This window comes from Heteronotia binoei, chromosome 21 (genome assembly GCF_032191835.1).
Source record: "Heteronotia binoei isolate CCM8104 ecotype False Entrance Well chromosome 21, APGP_CSIRO_Hbin_v1, whole genome shotgun sequence".
NCBI classification, from domain to species: domain Eukaryota; kingdom Metazoa; phylum Chordata; class Lepidosauria; order Squamata; family Gekkonidae; genus Heteronotia; species Heteronotia binoei.
Genome location: NC_083243.1, coordinates 166,922,393 through 166,940,861, shown reverse-complemented (window position 1 = coordinate 166,940,861; position 18,469 = coordinate 166,922,393). Strand labels below are relative to the sequence as shown.

Here is an 18,469-nt window from a genome sequence, read left to right as displayed (position 1 = left end):
GGTGATCTGGGAGCGACGGGGCAGTGGGGTCTTTACCCTTAAAGTCTTGTTCAGGGGTGAGCAAGGAGGGGGAAGTTTTCCAAACCTATACACAGGGTGTAGGGATTTAAAATATATATTGGGCCGAGCTTTGATTTGACTCGTTGTGACCCTTTAGCTACTTGGTGGAATCGAGGCATCAGAGGGGGATGATCCGACGGCTTTAGCCTGTGACCCGACCGGTCCCCGCTGTTGTTAAACATGTGGGGCTGCAAAACCGGGGGTCCCAGTGGGCCTGTCGAACTGACGCGCCTGGCGCGATCCGGTTCAGATGGGAGCCTGAAGTGGCAAAGCAGGGCACGCACCCGATGGGAGTCTTCCGATGAATACTTCTGAACCCTCGGGTGGCAGCCCTTGCAAGCTCTACCTTGCCACTGTTGGTCCTCCCTCCACGGTTCGGTTTCGTCGCCTTTCTCCCCTCTCCCCTTCCCTTGGGCTATACAGCCCTCCCTTACAAGTAAAAGAAAGATCTTGGAAAAGGAATGAAGAAAGGGAGCCTCCCCCTCCCCCCCTCGCACAAGTGGGGAAGGGATTCAAGGTGGTACTTAGGGCTTTTCTATGACGAGGGGACGATATCTCCACATGGTTTGGAGCTCGTCCACCTTCTTGAGCTGCTTTCTCAGCCAGCACCCCAAGACAATTATTGCAATGCAGAGTATAATCTGGAAGACCAAAATGACTACAATAGGGTGCAGGGCTACGTTAAGGATCGCTGACCCAGTAGGGCTCCAGCCAAGGAGCGCGTCAAGGAACGAATGCTTTCCCGTGTCCTTGATCTGTGTCAGTAGCCCGGAGATTTCCTGTCCATCATGTTTAACCACCATGGACGCTGTGTCTCCGCTCCTCTTAATTTCCTGCAAGGTCTGTTTTAAAAGGGGATGGGACAGCAGGGATCTAATCGCCCGCAGCCCCATGCCCAGAAAAACTGGCTGGATGAATTTGAACAGACTCGGGGCCAGCAGGATTTCTTCCCTAGTCCATATGGGGACCGTGAATTCTATATCGCATCCCACAATGGAAGATAGGTTGCAGAAACATCTGTTTACATCTGGTAGCATGGGTTGGATGTGGAAAGTATTTATAATGAGATACTCGCAATACGTCCTCACGCAAGCACACCCTCTTCCCAAGTACACAAAAGCGGAGGCATTCTCTTGCCTAAGCGCGTATTTGCATTCTTGAGGGGAGTCCCTTAAGGGGTTCACGCAGGGGTGGTGAGTTTGTAGAGTCTGCTCATCACAGATAAATCCCAAGTTGTCTTTGTGTACACATGCCTGTAGACCCACAGCTTCCCAACTTCCGTTTTCATTCCTGGCCCATTTATCTGAGTCCAAGGAATACAGAACTTCGGTTGGTCCCACTTGCAGCCCTAGTGGCACAACGGGGTGTACATAAAAGAACCCTTGTGCAGTGGGCATCAGGATGAGAAGTCTCAATTCCTGCCTGTCCACTGAGAAAGATGTATTCACCAGAGTCCACCAGGCTTCCAATTCCAATTGCGGGGTGGGAATTTCTGGCTTAATTAACTGCTTGATTTCCAGGGGGATATTTCCCTCCGTGGCTTGTCTGATCATGCCCATGGTTACTGCTAAATTCATAGCTTGAGCCTGGGTGCATGCCAGTGCTAAAGAAATATTTAATTGTAGTGATTGAGTGCCTCTCAGCAGCAAGGCAAAGTCTCTTTCAATTTGGTTTTCCCAATTTACTAAAATGGAACTGATGGAATGCTGGACTTCAGAGATGGTGTGGAAAGAGTCATTAATGGGTTTTCCCAGCTGGGAAATATAGGAGGTAGCGTAGGCAAATTTATTTGCGAGGGTTTCTATATTTATAGAATCTAAGACCGCTACTCCTCCAGCAACTGGTGCAACCCAGTCTCCTACAGATCGTTTCAATCTGCGAGGCGTGTTCCCCACCCATAACTGCAGCCAAGCCTCCCAGCCCTTTTTGCTGGGTTCCAAGTAGGGAGCACATTGTGGCAATTTTTCGATGGTGTTTAATCCCGTCAGGCTGACTCTGATCTCCTTTAATACCATCTGTGGCCGAATTAAAACTTGTTCCCTAATATCCCGCTTAATCACATGGGAGCCAATTATGTGAGAGTTGGCACTTAATGTGCTCTCAGCGTCTGGAATGAGAGGGTTGAATTGGAGCTGGGTAAAATTCCCTATTGTGAGGGTGTAGTTCCCTTCCTCCGATGGAAGCTCTGTGTTGAAGGTGCCCAACTTGGTGAATTTCATTCCCATCGCAGACTCCCGCTGGCATAGAGGGTCTATTACTATAAACCAGTCAGGAGGTCCCTGTATTCCTAACTCCGAATCAGTAACAATCCAATTTTTATTCGACCATGCAGTTAGCTGGTAGTGATGCGTCTCTCCACTAGGTGTCTGTATTGAGAACGCAAGCGGCTTTTCTATCCTAGAGCCAATTGATAATATAAATTTGAAAGGATTCTTTGCGCTCCACACTGCGGTCGACACGATTGCAATTTCACAGTATGGCCCCATGTCCTCAGTAAACCCTTTAGAGGCTGGAGTAGCGCTAGAAGTTATTGTGGGAGTTGTTGTTAATCTCCGTGGGCCCTTTGGGACATAAACACAATGCATTGGCACTAGAGGTCTCATGGTGTCCTCATGAGAAAAACAGTACAGTTCCTGCGTTAACATCCTGGTCCCAGCACATAACAGAATCATATTAGGTGGTCTGACCCACTCTTCATCACAGCTGCGAAAGTCATAGCTGCTTCTGGGGAGTCTGCTGTCATTTTCCCCATAATTAGACTTTATGACTTTGCACAGCATGATTTCCTTGGGATATAGGCTTGTCTTACATCTCCAATGAGAGAATGGGACTATAGTGGGCAATACTGCTCTATCAGCTGTACATTCCTCCTGCATTAGCATCAACATTAAATACATTGCATACATCATTGTTCTCACAAATCTCACCTTCACATTCTGGTAATCCATATTGTGTACCTGAAAATAAAAGATAAGATTGCGCTGTAGACCCTTCTTGCTATTCCTATAAGCTTGAAGGAGTCAAAGTACTAAGGCAAGGTTGGGGAATAGGGGGAAAGGGAAGGAGTAATGTTCGCAAGAGAGAAGAAAAGAAGAGGGGAAGAAAAAAAAACTCGCTGTAACATTACATGTTTGTGTTCTGAGTTCTTTTCTCCTGCACCCCCCCCCCCCCTAGATTACTGTGGACAGGTCTGTCTCAGGAATCTTTGTACTTAGACTTGTTCAAGTTACACCAAGGGTGAGGAAAGTATCACTTAAGGGAAAATCCACCGGTTCAGGGCAGGGCATGACAGAGATTTGTCGGATTTCAGCTCTTCTCTGCGGCGGCGCCTCTTCAGGTTGCTGAATCTGATTAGGGTTAGCTGGCGCAGTCCCCTTCCATTCCTTGAGTTGGGAACAGTGGAAGTACTTTCGCCAGGTCTCCCCGTTCTTTTTCTGAATTTCTACTTGGTAGACTGCTGGGCTGATCCTCAGTGTTATCGGGACGGGACCTAACCATTTGGCTTCCAAGGAGTGCTCGTTTTGCGAGAATCTCCTATATAGCACTAGCTGGCCTGGATCCCACACTCGAGGGTTTTTAACCCATCCTAATCTCTGATCCATCGCTTGCTGTGTTTTTCCTAGTTGTTTAGCTACCTCCAGGTGAATATTGTGGACCTCCGTGACTAGCGATTGCACCCATGCGTCATTCACAACCACCGGCATCCAGTCAGATGGAAGTTGTGTTTTGAGCCAGAAGGCTTCTGGCAACACCATTTTCCTTCCTGTCATGACCATATGCGGTGTGTGACCATGAACTGCAGTAGTACCCCTCAGTGCCATCAGGATAATGGGTAACTTTTCATCCCAATCCCTGCCTGTGGACTTCACTACTTTCCGTAGGGCTTCCTTGATAGTCCGGTTAGTCCTCTCAATTGCCCCTGAGGCTTGGGGGTGCCCGGCAATGTGAAACCGCTGTTCCACCCCCAAGGCTTTGCATAATTCCTTCGTGACCTCCCCGATGAAGTGTGACCCCAAATCCGAGTCCATGACCCTCGGGATTCCCCACCTCGTCCATAGGTGGTTAAATAAAATTTTAGCAGTAGTAGCGGCAGTATTATATTTACACGGGAAGGCCTCCACCCATTTGCTGAAGGGATCGATCACCGTGAGGCAGTATCGGTTCCCTCTTGCTGTGCGGGGAAGGGGGCCGATAAAATCGATTTGTATACGAGCCCAGGGTCCCTCTATTCTTTGGTGCTGGATGGGAGCTTTGGGTCCTGATGTGTCGGCATTAACCATAGCGCACGCAAGGCAATTATTGACCCACTGTGCTACTTCCTGGCGCATGCCCGGCCACCAGCCCGTCTCCTTTACCCGCTCCAAAGTTAGATTTGCACTGCGGTGTCCCTGCTCGTGCACAAACTTGATTAAATCCCCTCTGACCTGCAGGGGTACAATCCAGTGTTGCTCCCCCTGACTATCTACTGCCCAGTAAATGCCCTCTTTCTGAATGATGGTATATTTCCCCGTTTCATCCTTTTGGGCTTTGGCAAGCTCCAGGATCTCTGGGTCGTCTGTCTGGAGCTCGCCCAGATCCATTAGGATTTCCCTCCCTTTGCTCTGGTTCCGGGTGGTAACCGGGTGTAAAGGAAAGGTGGGGGGTGAGCGGAAAGGATTGCTGTCTGCGAATGCAGCTTCTTTGGCAATAGCGTCTACTCTATTGTTCCACATCCCTTCCTCTGTATATTGTCTCTGATGTCCCTTAACATGAGTCACGTAGGTGGAGTCAGTTCGCGCCTCTATTCTCTCCGCTATTTGCAGCCATTTCTGAGAATGCGCGACTGTTTTCCCCTCGCTATTCTGCCAATTCTGTTTCTTCCAAATGGGCAGCCAGGCCGTGATCGCCTGCACCGTCCAATGAGAATCTGTAAAAATGGCTAGGGGAACATCCAAAGGCTCGAACTGGAGGATTGCTAGCACTGCTTCCACTTCTGCAGCTTGGCTAGAATGAGGGCGGACGGTTCCTTTAAGGACTAGGGAATCCTGCACTCTAATGGCGCCGTAGCCGGTTCGAGCTGAGCCATTTACATGGAAAGAAGACCCATCGCAAAACCAACAAACAAGCTCTTGTTGTCGGGCTTCCGCTAGGGTTATTCCTCCATTAACTGGCCAGGGTATATGTTGTACCACTGGCAGCGGACACTCATGCTCTTCCCCTTCAACTACAAGGCCATAGGGCGAGGGCGGTTCCTTTTGTTCCTTCTGGAAATCGACCCCTCTATTAGTTAACGCCAGCGTCCATTGGGCGATCCTTTGGTTCGAAACTTGCCCATCTTTAACTTTCCCGGAGAGAATATACTTAAGAGGGGAATGAGTGGTTTGAACTACCACCCTTGCTCCTCCTATTATAAACTCCCAATGGGTTAAACTCCAAACCAGAGCGAGGCAGACCTTCTCGCAGGGGGAGAATTTTTCCTCCACGGAAGTAAGGTTCCTGGAGGCGTAAGCCACCACCCTCTGCGATCCCGCTCGTCTCTGGATCAGAGTAGCCCCCAGACTGTGCTCCGAGATAGCCAGCTGAATGAAAAACGGCTGGGTAACGTCGGGATGGGCAAGCGCCGGAGCCTTTGCGAGGTCATTTTTGAGCTCTGCAAAAGCCTTTTGCTGCTCCGGTCCCCAATACCACTGCACATCTTTCTTCAGGAGCTCATAAAGAGGTCGGGCTTTCTCGGAGAACATCTCGATGAAGTCCCGGGAAAAGTTAAAGGTACCTAACAAAGCTCTTAGTGAGTGGGGGTCTGTGGGGGCAGGGAGTTTGGAAATCACTTCCACTCTCTGTGAGTCCGGTGTTCTTCCTTCTGCTCCTAGTGTGATGCCGAGGTACTTCACCTCGGTCTTTACTAGCTGGGCTTTCTCCCTGCTTGCTCTGAAGCCCGTTTCCTGGATGAGGTTGAGGACCTCCTCAGTGACCTCCCGGACCTTCTCCTCTGTCTCTGCGTGGATCAGCACGTCATCTACATAACTGAGCACGCAATCCTTTGATCCGGGCAGCAGTCGGTCCCACATCTGTACAACATGCGCGTGACAAATGCTTGGGCTAGAATGGAAGCCCTGCGGTGTCCGCTTGAACACGTATTGTTGGCCGCGGAAGGTAAATGCAAATTTATACCAACAAGATTCGTGCAGGCGGATCGAGTGGAACGCGTTGGCCAAGTCCACCACGCTGTAAAATTTAGATCCCGCTGCAATGGCTGCCACTATCTCGTTGTACTTGGCGACCACCGGGGCCACCGGGGGAGTCACTGCATTGAGGGCTCTGAAATCCACTGTCATCCTCCAAGTTACTCCATCTGCCTTTAAGACCGGCCACAAGGGGGCATTGCAGATGGACTGCATTGGGAGGATGACGTCCCACTTCAACAGACCCTCAATTGTTTTTCCTATCCCTGTTTCCGCTTCCGCGGGGTATTTGTACTGACGCTGGGGAGGAGGATCTTTGCCTTCTATGAGAACACAAGCGTTTCTCACAGTCCCACACTCCGCCTTGTCAGTAATCCATACCCCGGGAAACTTTAGGGTCCATAGATCTCCCGTTACTGAACATACAGGGAAGGGAGCTTTTAAAGCTGCACATCGGTGTATAGCATTAATAAAGTCCGGGCCTCCCGGGATGTGCCACAGGAGTCCGTTGGCTAAATCTACCGTTAAATGGTTTTTCTTTAAGAAGGGAGCCCCAATCATCCCATCGTCTTCTCCTGCATTATTACAGGCTCTCATGGTGGCTTTGAGTCTCCCTATTGTGATTGGAATCTTTTTCCAAATGTGGGATAGATGGCTTCCTCCCGCATACCCAGCCAGTTCCAGAGTTTTATCTGTCTGTGTACCTTGAGTAACTAGCGTTGGATGGAGCACACTAATCGATGCTCCTGTGTCTACTAGTAGAGTGGCAGGTTTAATGTTCCCTGGAGCCCCAATGCCCGCCTTTACCATTGGTCTCCCCCAAGTGTCTGGCTTAAGTCTAGCCACTACTCCTTCGGGGAGATTAGTGGGCCCCGGGCACCCCTAGCGCAGACCCTGTTCCTCATATTCCGGACTGTTAACGACCGTTTGCTGCTGGACCGCGGCTATCGGAGCCGGATATAGCTGAACAGTGGGGTGCATTGGAGGGGGTGGATGTTGAACTACTGCAGCTACGGGCGGTGCATACCCTTGCGGTGCCGCAAAATGAGATTGGGTTGGCGGAGGTGGGGGAGCAGACGGCTGCTGATTTCCCCACCCCTGTATCACTTGTTGTTGCCTTTCCATCAAAAGTGCAGTGGGTGCTAGATCCATATTGGTCATGTCGCACCCTGCACGGAGTAAAAAGTTCCAGAGCGCTTTCCGCTGAGTCTGTTCTACGGGCGATAGCGAGTTCCAAAAACGAGTCCGCTCGGCCTTTCCGTTAAAGGGAGGCTTGTACCCTCGACTCTGATTCTGTAAATCTTGATATGCCTCCCCATAAGGGCCCGTCATTGTGTTAGGCTGTGGGGCCGGAGGCGGTTGCACTGCGGGAGAAGGAAAAGGGGCCGAGGGCTGCACGGGTGGAGGAGGGGCTCTCGGTTGATAATTAGGGTTCCCTCCCCCCGCTCCGGGCTTCTGCCTGGCCGGTTTCCCATTGTTCCGCGCCTGAGCGTGCTTATTTTGTCCTATTGGAGGATTGGCTGGAGGCTGCGATGGGTTATAGGGGTCCGGATTAACTTCCCTCTTCTGATACTGAGAGTGAGGCCCGTTGTTAGCATAAGTAACTGTATTAACAGCTTCCTTAGCCCGGTCTTTCTTACTACTCTTTTTCCCTTGCGCAACCGTGTCCATATATCTGCTTATATTTTCCAGATTGGCGTAAAGTGTGCTCCATTTGGGGTTAGGAGCATGTGTGGGTCCTAGCGCCTGCCGCGTTTCTGGGTTGAGGCCTTTAATGACATCTGTTATAAAATCAGCGTCATCGTAGTCGGGCTCCTGACCCTCTTCCTCCGGGAATACTACGTCTGCAGCTAAGGCTAAAAATTGTTTCTTTGATAGATAGACCATAGGGTCTTCATCTGGACCTTGCACGGTCTGGGTATACACATATTTAATATTCTCTTCATTCCAAGTAATTCTCAATAGTTCCGCTATCCACTCCAAGGTGGTTATGACATCTTTGGGAGCGACTAGCAATTTTTCTCTCACCTTTTCTACATGGGGGCCGTTTACAGCCAACCTCAGGACTTGATTTAACTCCCTGATGGTTATGTTTGGGTATTCCCGGTACATTTGCATCATCCATCGGATGGAGGTTTCTCTATTATATGGGCCTAGAATTTGGTGTGCCATTTTAATATTTTCAATTTTCCAATCTTTAACCTCCTTAATTATCTGCACCGTCTCTTTACCGTTCCCCTGTCTAGTGGTAGTTTGCCGGGTAACCACCGGGCATACTGGGGCGGGGGCAACCTCACAGGGTTGTATTTCCTCCTCATCCTCACTTTCCTCATCCGAAAAAGCATAGAAGGTGGATGGGGAGACCGTTGCTATAAGAGCATTTTTACGGTCTAACTTCTGCTGCAATGAGGCAATTTCTTTTTTACATGCCTCATGATTAGCTGCCTCTTTGGTTTTCTTCACCGTTTCTGTGGCTATTTCAACGGCATATTGCAGTTTGTCATTCCGGTTTTTGGTTTGCTCCAGCTCTTTGCTCAATGCCTTTATTTGTGATTGGGCTTTCTTTAGAGCCGTTAGGGCATCTTGGTGTATTAAGGCCAGGGTATTTTTCTCTATCTTAACCTCTTCTATGGTTCGACTTGCCTGCTGCCAGTCGAGGTCCAAGCTATTATTTTCCCCAGCTAGGCGTTCCTTCTCTGCCTCATAATTTTGGAATGCTTGTTCTAATGCTTCTGCATGTTTCTTAAGCGTTTCCTCAAATTCTTGTTCCTTCCTTTCTATCTGCTGGTCTTTCTGGGCTAACTGCTCCTTGAGCTGTTTGTTCAAGGCAGAGCTATCCCGCAGGGCTTCAAACAAACCCCACGAGGCAAAAAGGTCTCTTTTGCCAGTGCTAATTGTTTTGTTGTTGCAATTTTCTTCAAATATATCCCTAAAGGACTGGAGGGGATCCGAGCCTTGGTTAAAGACTCCCTTGTTCCAGGGGTTGTCCCCTTTCTTTATTAACCATTTCTCCAACTTGGGGAGTTCCCCCTTTTTGGCGAAAATCTCCATTTCAGTTTAGTTTTCTTTGTATCTCACCTACTGCCAACCTCCGGTGGTGTTTCAGCTAAAGTTACGGGGCACCGAGCCGACCCAACGATCGCGTCTCAGGTGAAAAAGGGAGCCACGGGCCGACCCAACGATCGCGTCTCCGGGCAAAGTTGTAGGCAACGAGCCAATCCTATGATTGCGTCTCGGCCACCAGGGGAAATCCACGAGCCGACCCAATGATCGCGTCTCGGGTGAAAAGGGAGCCACGGGCCGACCCAACGATCGCGTCACCGGGCAGAGTTTTAGGCAATGAGCCAATCCTATGATTGCGTCTCAGCCAAAGGGAAAATCCACGAGCCGACCCAATGATCGCGTCTCGGGTGAAAAGGGAGCCACGGGCCGACCCAACGATCGCGTCACCGGGCAGAGTTTTAGGCAAGAGCCGACCCAACGATCGCGTCTCAGCCAGAAAAGGGCGCCGCGAGCCGACCCAACGATCGCGTCTCGGGCAAACAAAAACAAAATAAAAGTTGCCCAGCAGTCAGATTGCAACGGTCCTGTGACCCGCTTGCCTTCTTGACTGTCGGGTGCCTTAGACTAGCCTTGGCCTAGACTCGTGTAAGGACTTGGGTGTGCGTGTGTAGGTGTATGTGTATGTAGTGTGTGTGCGTGTGTGTGTGCACTAAGCTCTAAAAGAAAAAGGAGAAGGGAAGGGTGCTCTATCCAGATCTTAAACAATCCTAGCCTGTCCTGACATTCCCTCCCACGATAGACGCGTTTAGAAGGCCTCGGGACGGCGGCCGGACTTCACGGGACTTCCCCCTTGCGTTCGATCGGGCTCAGTCCTCTTGCGAGGTGTCTGGCCTCCTCGGGGCGGCTGAGAAGTCCAACGCTGAATGATAGAAAGGGGAGCAGCCCGACCCACAAATTATAGAAATGCTCGCTAGAGCCGTTCACACAGAACTCATTCACTCAGTCACTCACGCAATAGCCTCGCTAGCAAGACTTTCTGAACGGTGCAACCTTACGTCTGTCTGTATGAAGACACGCGTGTCGACTCGCGTGCGTTCACACAAACAGGATAATGCCCAAGCTTTCTCCACCAATTTCTGTTAGGGAAACTGCTCTCAAAATAAAGTTGGGGAATTAGAGTGAGAGACAGCTAGCCCCTAAACGGAATCTTTTATCTATGTATACGAGGCTCAACCGATCAGAGAGTCAATGCTCAATAAAGAACTCTAATTTAATAAAATCAATTGTGGTTTATTTGAAACAATAGTTCGTTCACACAAGGTACAAAATCAATCACACATTCATACAGGTCTAGGAAAAATAGAGAGATCGATAGGGGAACATAAAGGAATTGACATACAGGGTAATACTACCTCTCGCAGACTCCAATGGAAGGCTCCGATGGCGACGAATGAGGAAATGGGGGAAAGGTCCCGAAACTGATCAGGAATCGGGGGTGTTACTACCCAGCGGGAATGGGGGTTTACTGAGTAGAGGGCACACCTGTGGGTAGCTAGTCCACAGGTTATATAGAGTCACCTTAATCCTGAGGGGATGGGAGGTGACTGGGAGTGGTAATGGGAGGTTCTGCTGATGACCAAGAAGGCTGGACTTCGGCGGGACCAATGGTGGGTCAATGGCGACACCTGATTGGGTGTGTACTTCAACCAATGAACATCACCTTCATCCTGGGCATCCTGGAAACTTCCAGGTTGCGACAGGGCCTGGGGCGGCTCCGTAGGTATCAATGTGGGAATGACTGGGTGATTGGGAGGAGATGGGATTAACTGGGAAAGGGACAATAGAGAATCAGATATGCACCTAGGTATTCCGGTGTAGACAAAAAGGCTTGATGGTATCAGGAGAGATTCTTCCTCTTTCTCAACTCTCCGGGGTGAAGACAGTTGTTTAGGAAACCACTGGGCAATCAGGATTAATAGTGGAGCCATTAATCCATTCATAAACTAAGTGGGTTGCTTGCGGGCTAGGAACGACTCAAGGTGTGTACGTGAGGTTCCCACATAGAAGGAATGAAGCCCAACCAGGCAGGAAGATGGCTACATGTGGTGTAAGCAAAACACAGTGGTTTCCATGCTTAACGCTTCACACCGTTCGCCTGGACAGCTCCGTGGCGGCGTAGCCTCCTCCTTGCCATGGCGGGTTCCACGTGATGGCGGGGACAGGTTAGAGCGCGGCTGCAGACACTCTGTGCCTGACTCAAGCGCTCATATACTTGTTAATAGGTACACTGGAGTCTTATGTAGTTCCTGGGTAGCATCACTCGCATTCACTGGCCAGGCGGATGCAAGCTTACTTCTCCAGGCGCCCTGGCAACCATGTTGGTGATCATGATGTGCACATATTAGGAAAAGTAGGGGGTTTTTCCTCACAAACTGGTTGCCTCTATTGCAGGAAAACCAAAAAATGGCTGATACACTAATGGCTGCTGAGTTAATTATAGATTTACGGTGACATGACCAAGCCATGTTGTAGCTAAAGTGGAGACCTAGGTATTTAAAATGACTAACCTGTTGTATTTCTTTCCCATCAAATAGCCATTTGTAGGTTTTATGAGATTTAGCAAAAAAGTTTCTTAGGTTTTTCATAGTTCAGATGCAGTTTGTTTTCTTGAAAAAAAACTAAGGCATCTGTTCAGTAGTCATCTGAGCCCAACCCTCCTACGAGAAAGGAGTACTGTGTCTTCCATGTATAGCAAAATAGGTACACGCAGGGAGCCCAATTTTGGGGGGTGACAATCTACTTCTGTTAGTATGGGAGCCAAATCATTGAGGAATAAATTAAATAGAAAAGAAGCAAGTATGCATCCTTGTTTAACTCCTTTATTGAAGGGAATTTTAGGTGTAAGTTCCCCGGAACCTGGGATTTTGACTTGATAAGTGGTGGTGGAGTATAGCATTATGATTAATTTGAGAAGTCTCTTATCGATGCCCAGTCGATACAGTTTTATCTATAGTTGCTCCCCCTTGAGGTCCAAGAAAGCTGCGTAAAGTTTGGAATTCCTAGGAGAAGTATATTTATCAGCCAGGTGCGCTAAAGTGATGAGGTGATCTACTGTAGATTTACCCTTGCTAAACCCAATTTGTTCAGGGCCTAAGACTCTTTGCTGAGACATCCAAGAAGTTAATTTGGTTAATAGATGCTTGGCGTATAGTTTGCCTATGATGAAAAGAAGGCTGATCGGCCTGTAGTTGGAAGGGATTGCATGATCACCTTTCTTACAAATTGGAACAACAATTGCATTCCGCCAAGCATCAGGAATAAGACCTGTTTGATTTATCATGGTAAAAAGGGAAGCAAGGGGGAAAGACTACCATTCTGGATCTAACTTCACAATCCCTGTAGGAATCAAATCAGGGCCAGGAGCTTTCTTCAAATCATGATTTCCAGGCATAATTTGGAGTAATTTGCTTCTTAGTGGTAACCATAGTTAATTTGGATGTCACAGCAAATTTTGATTGTGCCAACTAGGAAGGTGAGGAGGGTGTTCCAATATAAGAAATAGGATGACGCAAAGAGGGAGTACATTCTCCAGCATGTTTGTGGTCTACCAGGCCATAGTTAGATGTTTGAGAATTGGGTGCTGGAATTAAACTAGGTGTCAACAGTGGGAAAACCATGCTTCTTTTCATGGGGATGCTATTAAAGTTAAAATAAATACATTTTAATATGCCATTTCACTTCTGCGAGAAAAATAGAGCTGTATATTGTCTGCCATATGATAGTCTTACTGAGGTACTTCTTATTTTTCCCATTTACAGCTGGCAGTTTAACCATACTTTTTCTTTTAAAGATGCTGCTGCTTGTGTCCCTCGCGGCCCCGGTATGCACCTGGTGTCACTATTGAGGAAGATAATTGCTGTGGCTGCAATGCTATTGCCATCCGTCGCCATTTCCTTGATGAAAACATGACTTCAGTGGACATTGTGTACACTTCCTGTCATGATGCGGTGAGGATTGTATGGGACCTTCTGTCTTCAGGAATGTTGTTGAGGCAGTTTAGGGCAATGTGCTAAGCTAATGGATTTAGTATATTGTATTTAGTACATAGCAGCCTTGTATATATTTTTGTAGAATGCATAGGGTATAAGTGTACTAAGCAAATTCAGTAGATTTTTTAAAGATCTTCCAATAAATCTGAAGTTAACATTGGCACTATGTAAATACGTTGTTACAATTGGGGAATCCTCAGGCACTTGAGGGGGCATCTCACTTTTCCTTTCCCAACTCTTTTCTTTTTCCCTTCTCTGAAACACCCATAGCTTCTCCCCTTTTTGAAGAATCATAGACTCATACAAGTCTGAAAGAGAGGCATCATGTCCCATTTCATTTCTCCATCTTGGACCTGCAGATTGTAATAAGTATATAGAATCATAGAACTAGAGGAACCTTTAGGGTCATCTAATCCAACCCTCTGCATAATGCAAGAAACTCACAAATACCCCTCTAAGTTCTGCAGAATCAATATTGCTGTCAGATGGCCATCTAGTCTCTGTTTAAAAACCTCCAAAGAAGAAGGTTTCCTTCTTCTTTCTCTCCTCTCCACCTAGCAGTCAACTTACCTTTATTTCTCCTTATCTTCAGCTTTACCTCCTTCCCTCCCCTGGCAGCATGGATCTTCATTGTGGTCTCTGTGCAGTCCCACACATGGGTTTTCCACCTGGAATGAACCCAACCTCGGAGAATTCAAAGGTAGCCTAGGCATTTATTTTGGCGCGCATTCCCTCTCAATCTGGGGAGCAGGCATCCACTGCGCATGCCTAGAGCGAGGGGGAAGCTGCTCCACCCACCCAGTTTCTTCTTAACCGCCGTTCAGGATATCCCTACCTCATTGCATCTCCTCAACTTCATTGCGATCTTCTCCGTTTTTTCAACTTTTCCTCGGCTTTTTGTCTTCTTCTTCTCCTCACCAACTGGTATCGTTACCAAAAAAAAAAGACTTTATTTTCTTTACTATTTTCCACACCCACCCCTCCCTCCCCGGGCGTATGGAAGGGAAAGACTCCAAAACAACATTCAAAAAGTGTACCCGGTGTGGGACCAAAATTCCCTCGACCGATGGGCATTCTTTGTGTCTATTTTGTTTGGGGGAGGCCCACAGAACCGATACCTGTGTCCATTGCAGCCAGTTTGGGAAACAGGCCAGAAAAAATTATGCGGCCAGACTGAAAATCCACCTCTTAGAGTCTTCGCTGCAGCCTGTAATGTCCCACACTTCTGGATCCCAGACTTCACCACCTTCCCTAACTCTGCAAAGGGATGTGGCTTGACCGGCAGTTTCCGTGACATCGACTCCTAGTAAGCATAAGTCCGGAAACGCTCTAAGAAATCCGATGATTCCAAGAAGAAACATCGACTTGAATCATCCTAAAAAAAACCCTTGGATTCGACACCTTCGACATCGAAACCGAAAACGGATCATCAATCCTCGGACTCCAGGCCCTCCGACCATACCATGACTTCGACCTCGCATCCGGCATCCACCTCGACTTCGATGTCGATGGCACCGACTGCTCCGGCGGAGCCTCGACTCCCATCGAAGTCATACATGGCGATGTCGTCCACATCTGATCCAGATCTCCTTCGGTCCATGAATCCCTACCAGAAAACATCCTGGACACTGAATCCTTGGAATCCTCGCGCCTTCGAAGTCAGCGAGCTAATCTACTTGGAGCACACTCGTTCCGGGAAGTCTCAATGCCTCGCATTTTCAAGGACCCATTCTGGGAAGTCTCAGTGCCTCGCATTTTCAAGAACCTGACTGTCTCCACTGCACAGAGAGCCTTCAACACCCAAGGATCCAGCCACTCAAATTTATATTGAACGGCCCCCATGCCAACGTAGAGATCGTTATTACTAATATAGCCCATCACACTCCCAGTCACCGTCTCCATGTAGACACCAACAATACTATAGATCATCTCGTGAAACCCATTGACCCCAGTACCGTGAAGAACCATACCATCCTCGGTACCGTGATGTAATTTACCAACCCGGATACCGTGAGTCTCAATACCATAAGGAATCCTATCGACCTCGGTACTGTGAGGACGTTTCATACTCTCAATTTCACGAAAGTCCATCTCCTCACCGACCCCGACACTACAGCCAGGAGTCAAAATCATTATCATCGGCCCAGTCTATATCGGCCTTCTCGGCCACTTCGAAGCAACAGATAACTCAACCTGACCAACCTACCATTCCAAGTAAGCCTATATCGATACCCACCAAGCCCACATACACGACTCCCATGGATGTTCCAGAAGTTTCCGAGGCTGAACATTCAGACTCTTCTCAATCAGCAGCATCTGCACCAGCATCACCTGTCTCTGACATTACCAAAGCAGCCAATTTCTCACCATCTGAAGGATCCAAAGCTTACTTAGACCTACTTACCAATATGGCTAATATGCTTAACATAAAACTCACTACTGACCTGCCAAGAGTATCGGACGTAGTCCATGATTTCGTCCATGTGGACCTGCCTGCTGGCTCCTTCCTTCCAGTGCTCCCTGTTCACGTAGAAGGTTTAAAGGAGGCTTGGGATAAGTTCACATTGGTTCCACCTACATCAAAAAGGATTGAGTCCTTATATAAAATTCATGCTCCAGATTCTAAATTTCTATTTAATCATCCCGCACCCAACTCCATGATTGTACATTCTTCATCCAAGTCCAAGCAAACACATCACCCAGTTCCACCTGAGAAGGAGGGAAAGAAGTTAGACACCTTAGGGAGAAAAATTTACTCCCTTTCTACTGCTACCTCCAAAATTCATAAATATTTAGCATATTCTTCTATTTACACCTTTAATTTGACATCCCAACTTACTACAATGGTCCCTTCTCTACCTGACTCTGCACAGAAACAAGCATCAAATTTTTCAAGAGCTTTCCCAAGTCAGCAAGCAGCAAATCAATTCGGTTCATCATGCTGTTGCTTGCTCATCCAGAACCATGGCCACATCCATTGCCTTATGACGTCATGCTTGGCTCCGTTCCTCCTCATTGCAGCCAGGCATCAAATTTAAAATTGAAGACTTGCCCTTTGACGGTCAGGTCTGTTCAATGCTACAACCGACAACATCCTGTTGACAACAGTAGAAAAAGGGCTAGGAGGTTGGGAGTCAATCAACAACAGTCTCAGCCTAATAGACAAAGAGTCTGGAAGCCATCTTATTACGAACGCCCTCGCTCACCTCGACAAGCTGATTTCTGGAAGCACAAGGATCCACCAGCTAAACAACCCTTCCACCAAAGGCCGCATGCACAAACCACAAAAAAGACAACTCCGGCTTCAAAATAGTCTCTTTGACTCCCTAATATCACCTATCCATCTACCACAACACCCCACCGACACCACCAGACTGCGTCCATTCTACCCCATATGGGAGTCCATAACGTTGGACTCCTGGGTCCTGGCGATCATCTACAGGGGTTACACCATAGAGTTCGATTCGCCCCCGAGGCTCTATCGATTCATACGTACTCCCCCTTCCCTCCCTCTTCAGGAAGAGATCTCCACCTTGCTGGACAAGGCAGCCATAGAACCAGTTCCACTGAAGTTCCATCACACAGGGTTCTAGTCTCGAAATTTCCTGGTTCCAAAGAGAGACGGGGGATAACGTCTAATACTGGATCTTCGCAAGCTCAATCGCCATATTCTATGCAAGAAATTCCACATGATCACCCTATGGTCTATTCTACCACTGATTCCAAAAGATGCTTGGAAGGCGTTGATAGACCTTCAAGACACCCATTTACACCTTATCATCAACCATCACCACAGAAGATTCTTGAGGTTTGCCGTCAGGGACCAACACTACCAGTTCTGTTCCCTCCCCTTCGGTTGGTCAACCGCACCAAGAGTCTTCACAAAATGCATGGCAGTGGTAGCAGCAACACTCTGTCAACAAAAAAATTCCATATACCCTTACGTAGACGACTGACTCGTTGTGACCCAATCCAAAGAACAACTCCAAAAAGACATCTCTGGCTCTCCTATTTTCGCTGGGTCTTCAGGTCAACCTGACAAAGTCCAATCTGATCCCTACACAGGACATTCAGTTCATAGGGGCACGCTTATCAACACTATTGCACGAGTCCTACCTCCCTGCAGACAGGGTTCACCACATTCAGTCTCTGGCCGCTGCCATCATAATGCACCCTACCCAAACAGCCTTCATTTTCCAACGCATGTTGGGTCTCATGGCGGCCACAACTTCTGTCCTGTGCTTTGCAAGACTCCGCATGCGTCCTCTGCAATTGTGGTTCGTCCGGACGTTCTGCCCGCATCAACAACACCAAATGACCCTACTCACCGTTCCACATCACATTCTTCCAACTCTGGAATGGTGGAAGATGGGATGTCATCTTCTGACTGGAATGCCGTTCATACAGTCACCCCTGTCAGCTGTTGTCACGACCGATGCTTCGAGGTGGGGTTGGGGAGCTCGCCTTGGGACACTAACGGTACAAGGGCAGTGGACAGCTTACGAGAAATCCCTTCACATCAACTGTCTGGAACTCTTGGTGGTCCACAGAGCTCTCAAGTCATTCCTGCCATCCCTTCAGGGTCAGCATATCCAGGTCACTTTGGACAATATAGGGACCGTATTTTATATCAATCGTCAGGGAGGCACCACTTCTGTTCGCCTTTGCAGGAGAGCCTTGTCCCTATGGCATTGGAGCGTTACTCACAACATATTCCTTACAGCCTTATATCTGCCGGGAATCCAAAATGTTCAAGCAGATGCCCTAAGTTGCCACCTCATGAATGACTATGAGTGGTCCCTCAACCGTCATTATCTTCAGACAGTCTTCGAGACGTTCGGGGTTCCAGCCATAGATGTCTGTGCCTCTCCAGAAAATGCTCAATGCCCACGCTGCAGAAAATCCAACTGGATCGAACCGACTGTATCCTTATCACTCCCTGGTAGCCCTGTCAACCATGGTTCACTACCCTCCTCCTTCTTTCAAACAGTGTATTTCATCGTTTTGCTCAAGTTCAAGACCTAATCTTTCAACAGGACTGCAGTGTATGGCGTTCGTAGAACGCCATCATTCCTGACAGCGCAACCATTTCGTTATAACGCACCATCGATAAAGCGTTAGTCCGCTAAAGCCGCGGAGGCAAAGATGACAACCCGACGCCTCCGCGAAGAGCGCTGGTCATCCGCCAATCACAGC

The 18,469-nt window shown here is 48.3% G+C and overlaps 1 protein-coding gene across 1 annotated transcript in view; it reads left to right on the top strand.

Annotated features, from left to right (window-relative positions):
* The window catches only part of DAGLA (diacylglycerol lipase alpha), a 121,475-nt gene that overhangs the window by 74,857 nt on the left and 28,149 nt on the right, over window positions 1–18,469 (top strand). The window contains exon 11 of the mRNA XM_060262230.1: window positions 13,075–13,231. Within this exon, the coding sequence (XP_060118213.1) occupies window positions 13,075–13,231 (157 nt within the window). The remainder of the gene's footprint in view (window positions 1–13,074; window positions 13,232–18,469) is intronic.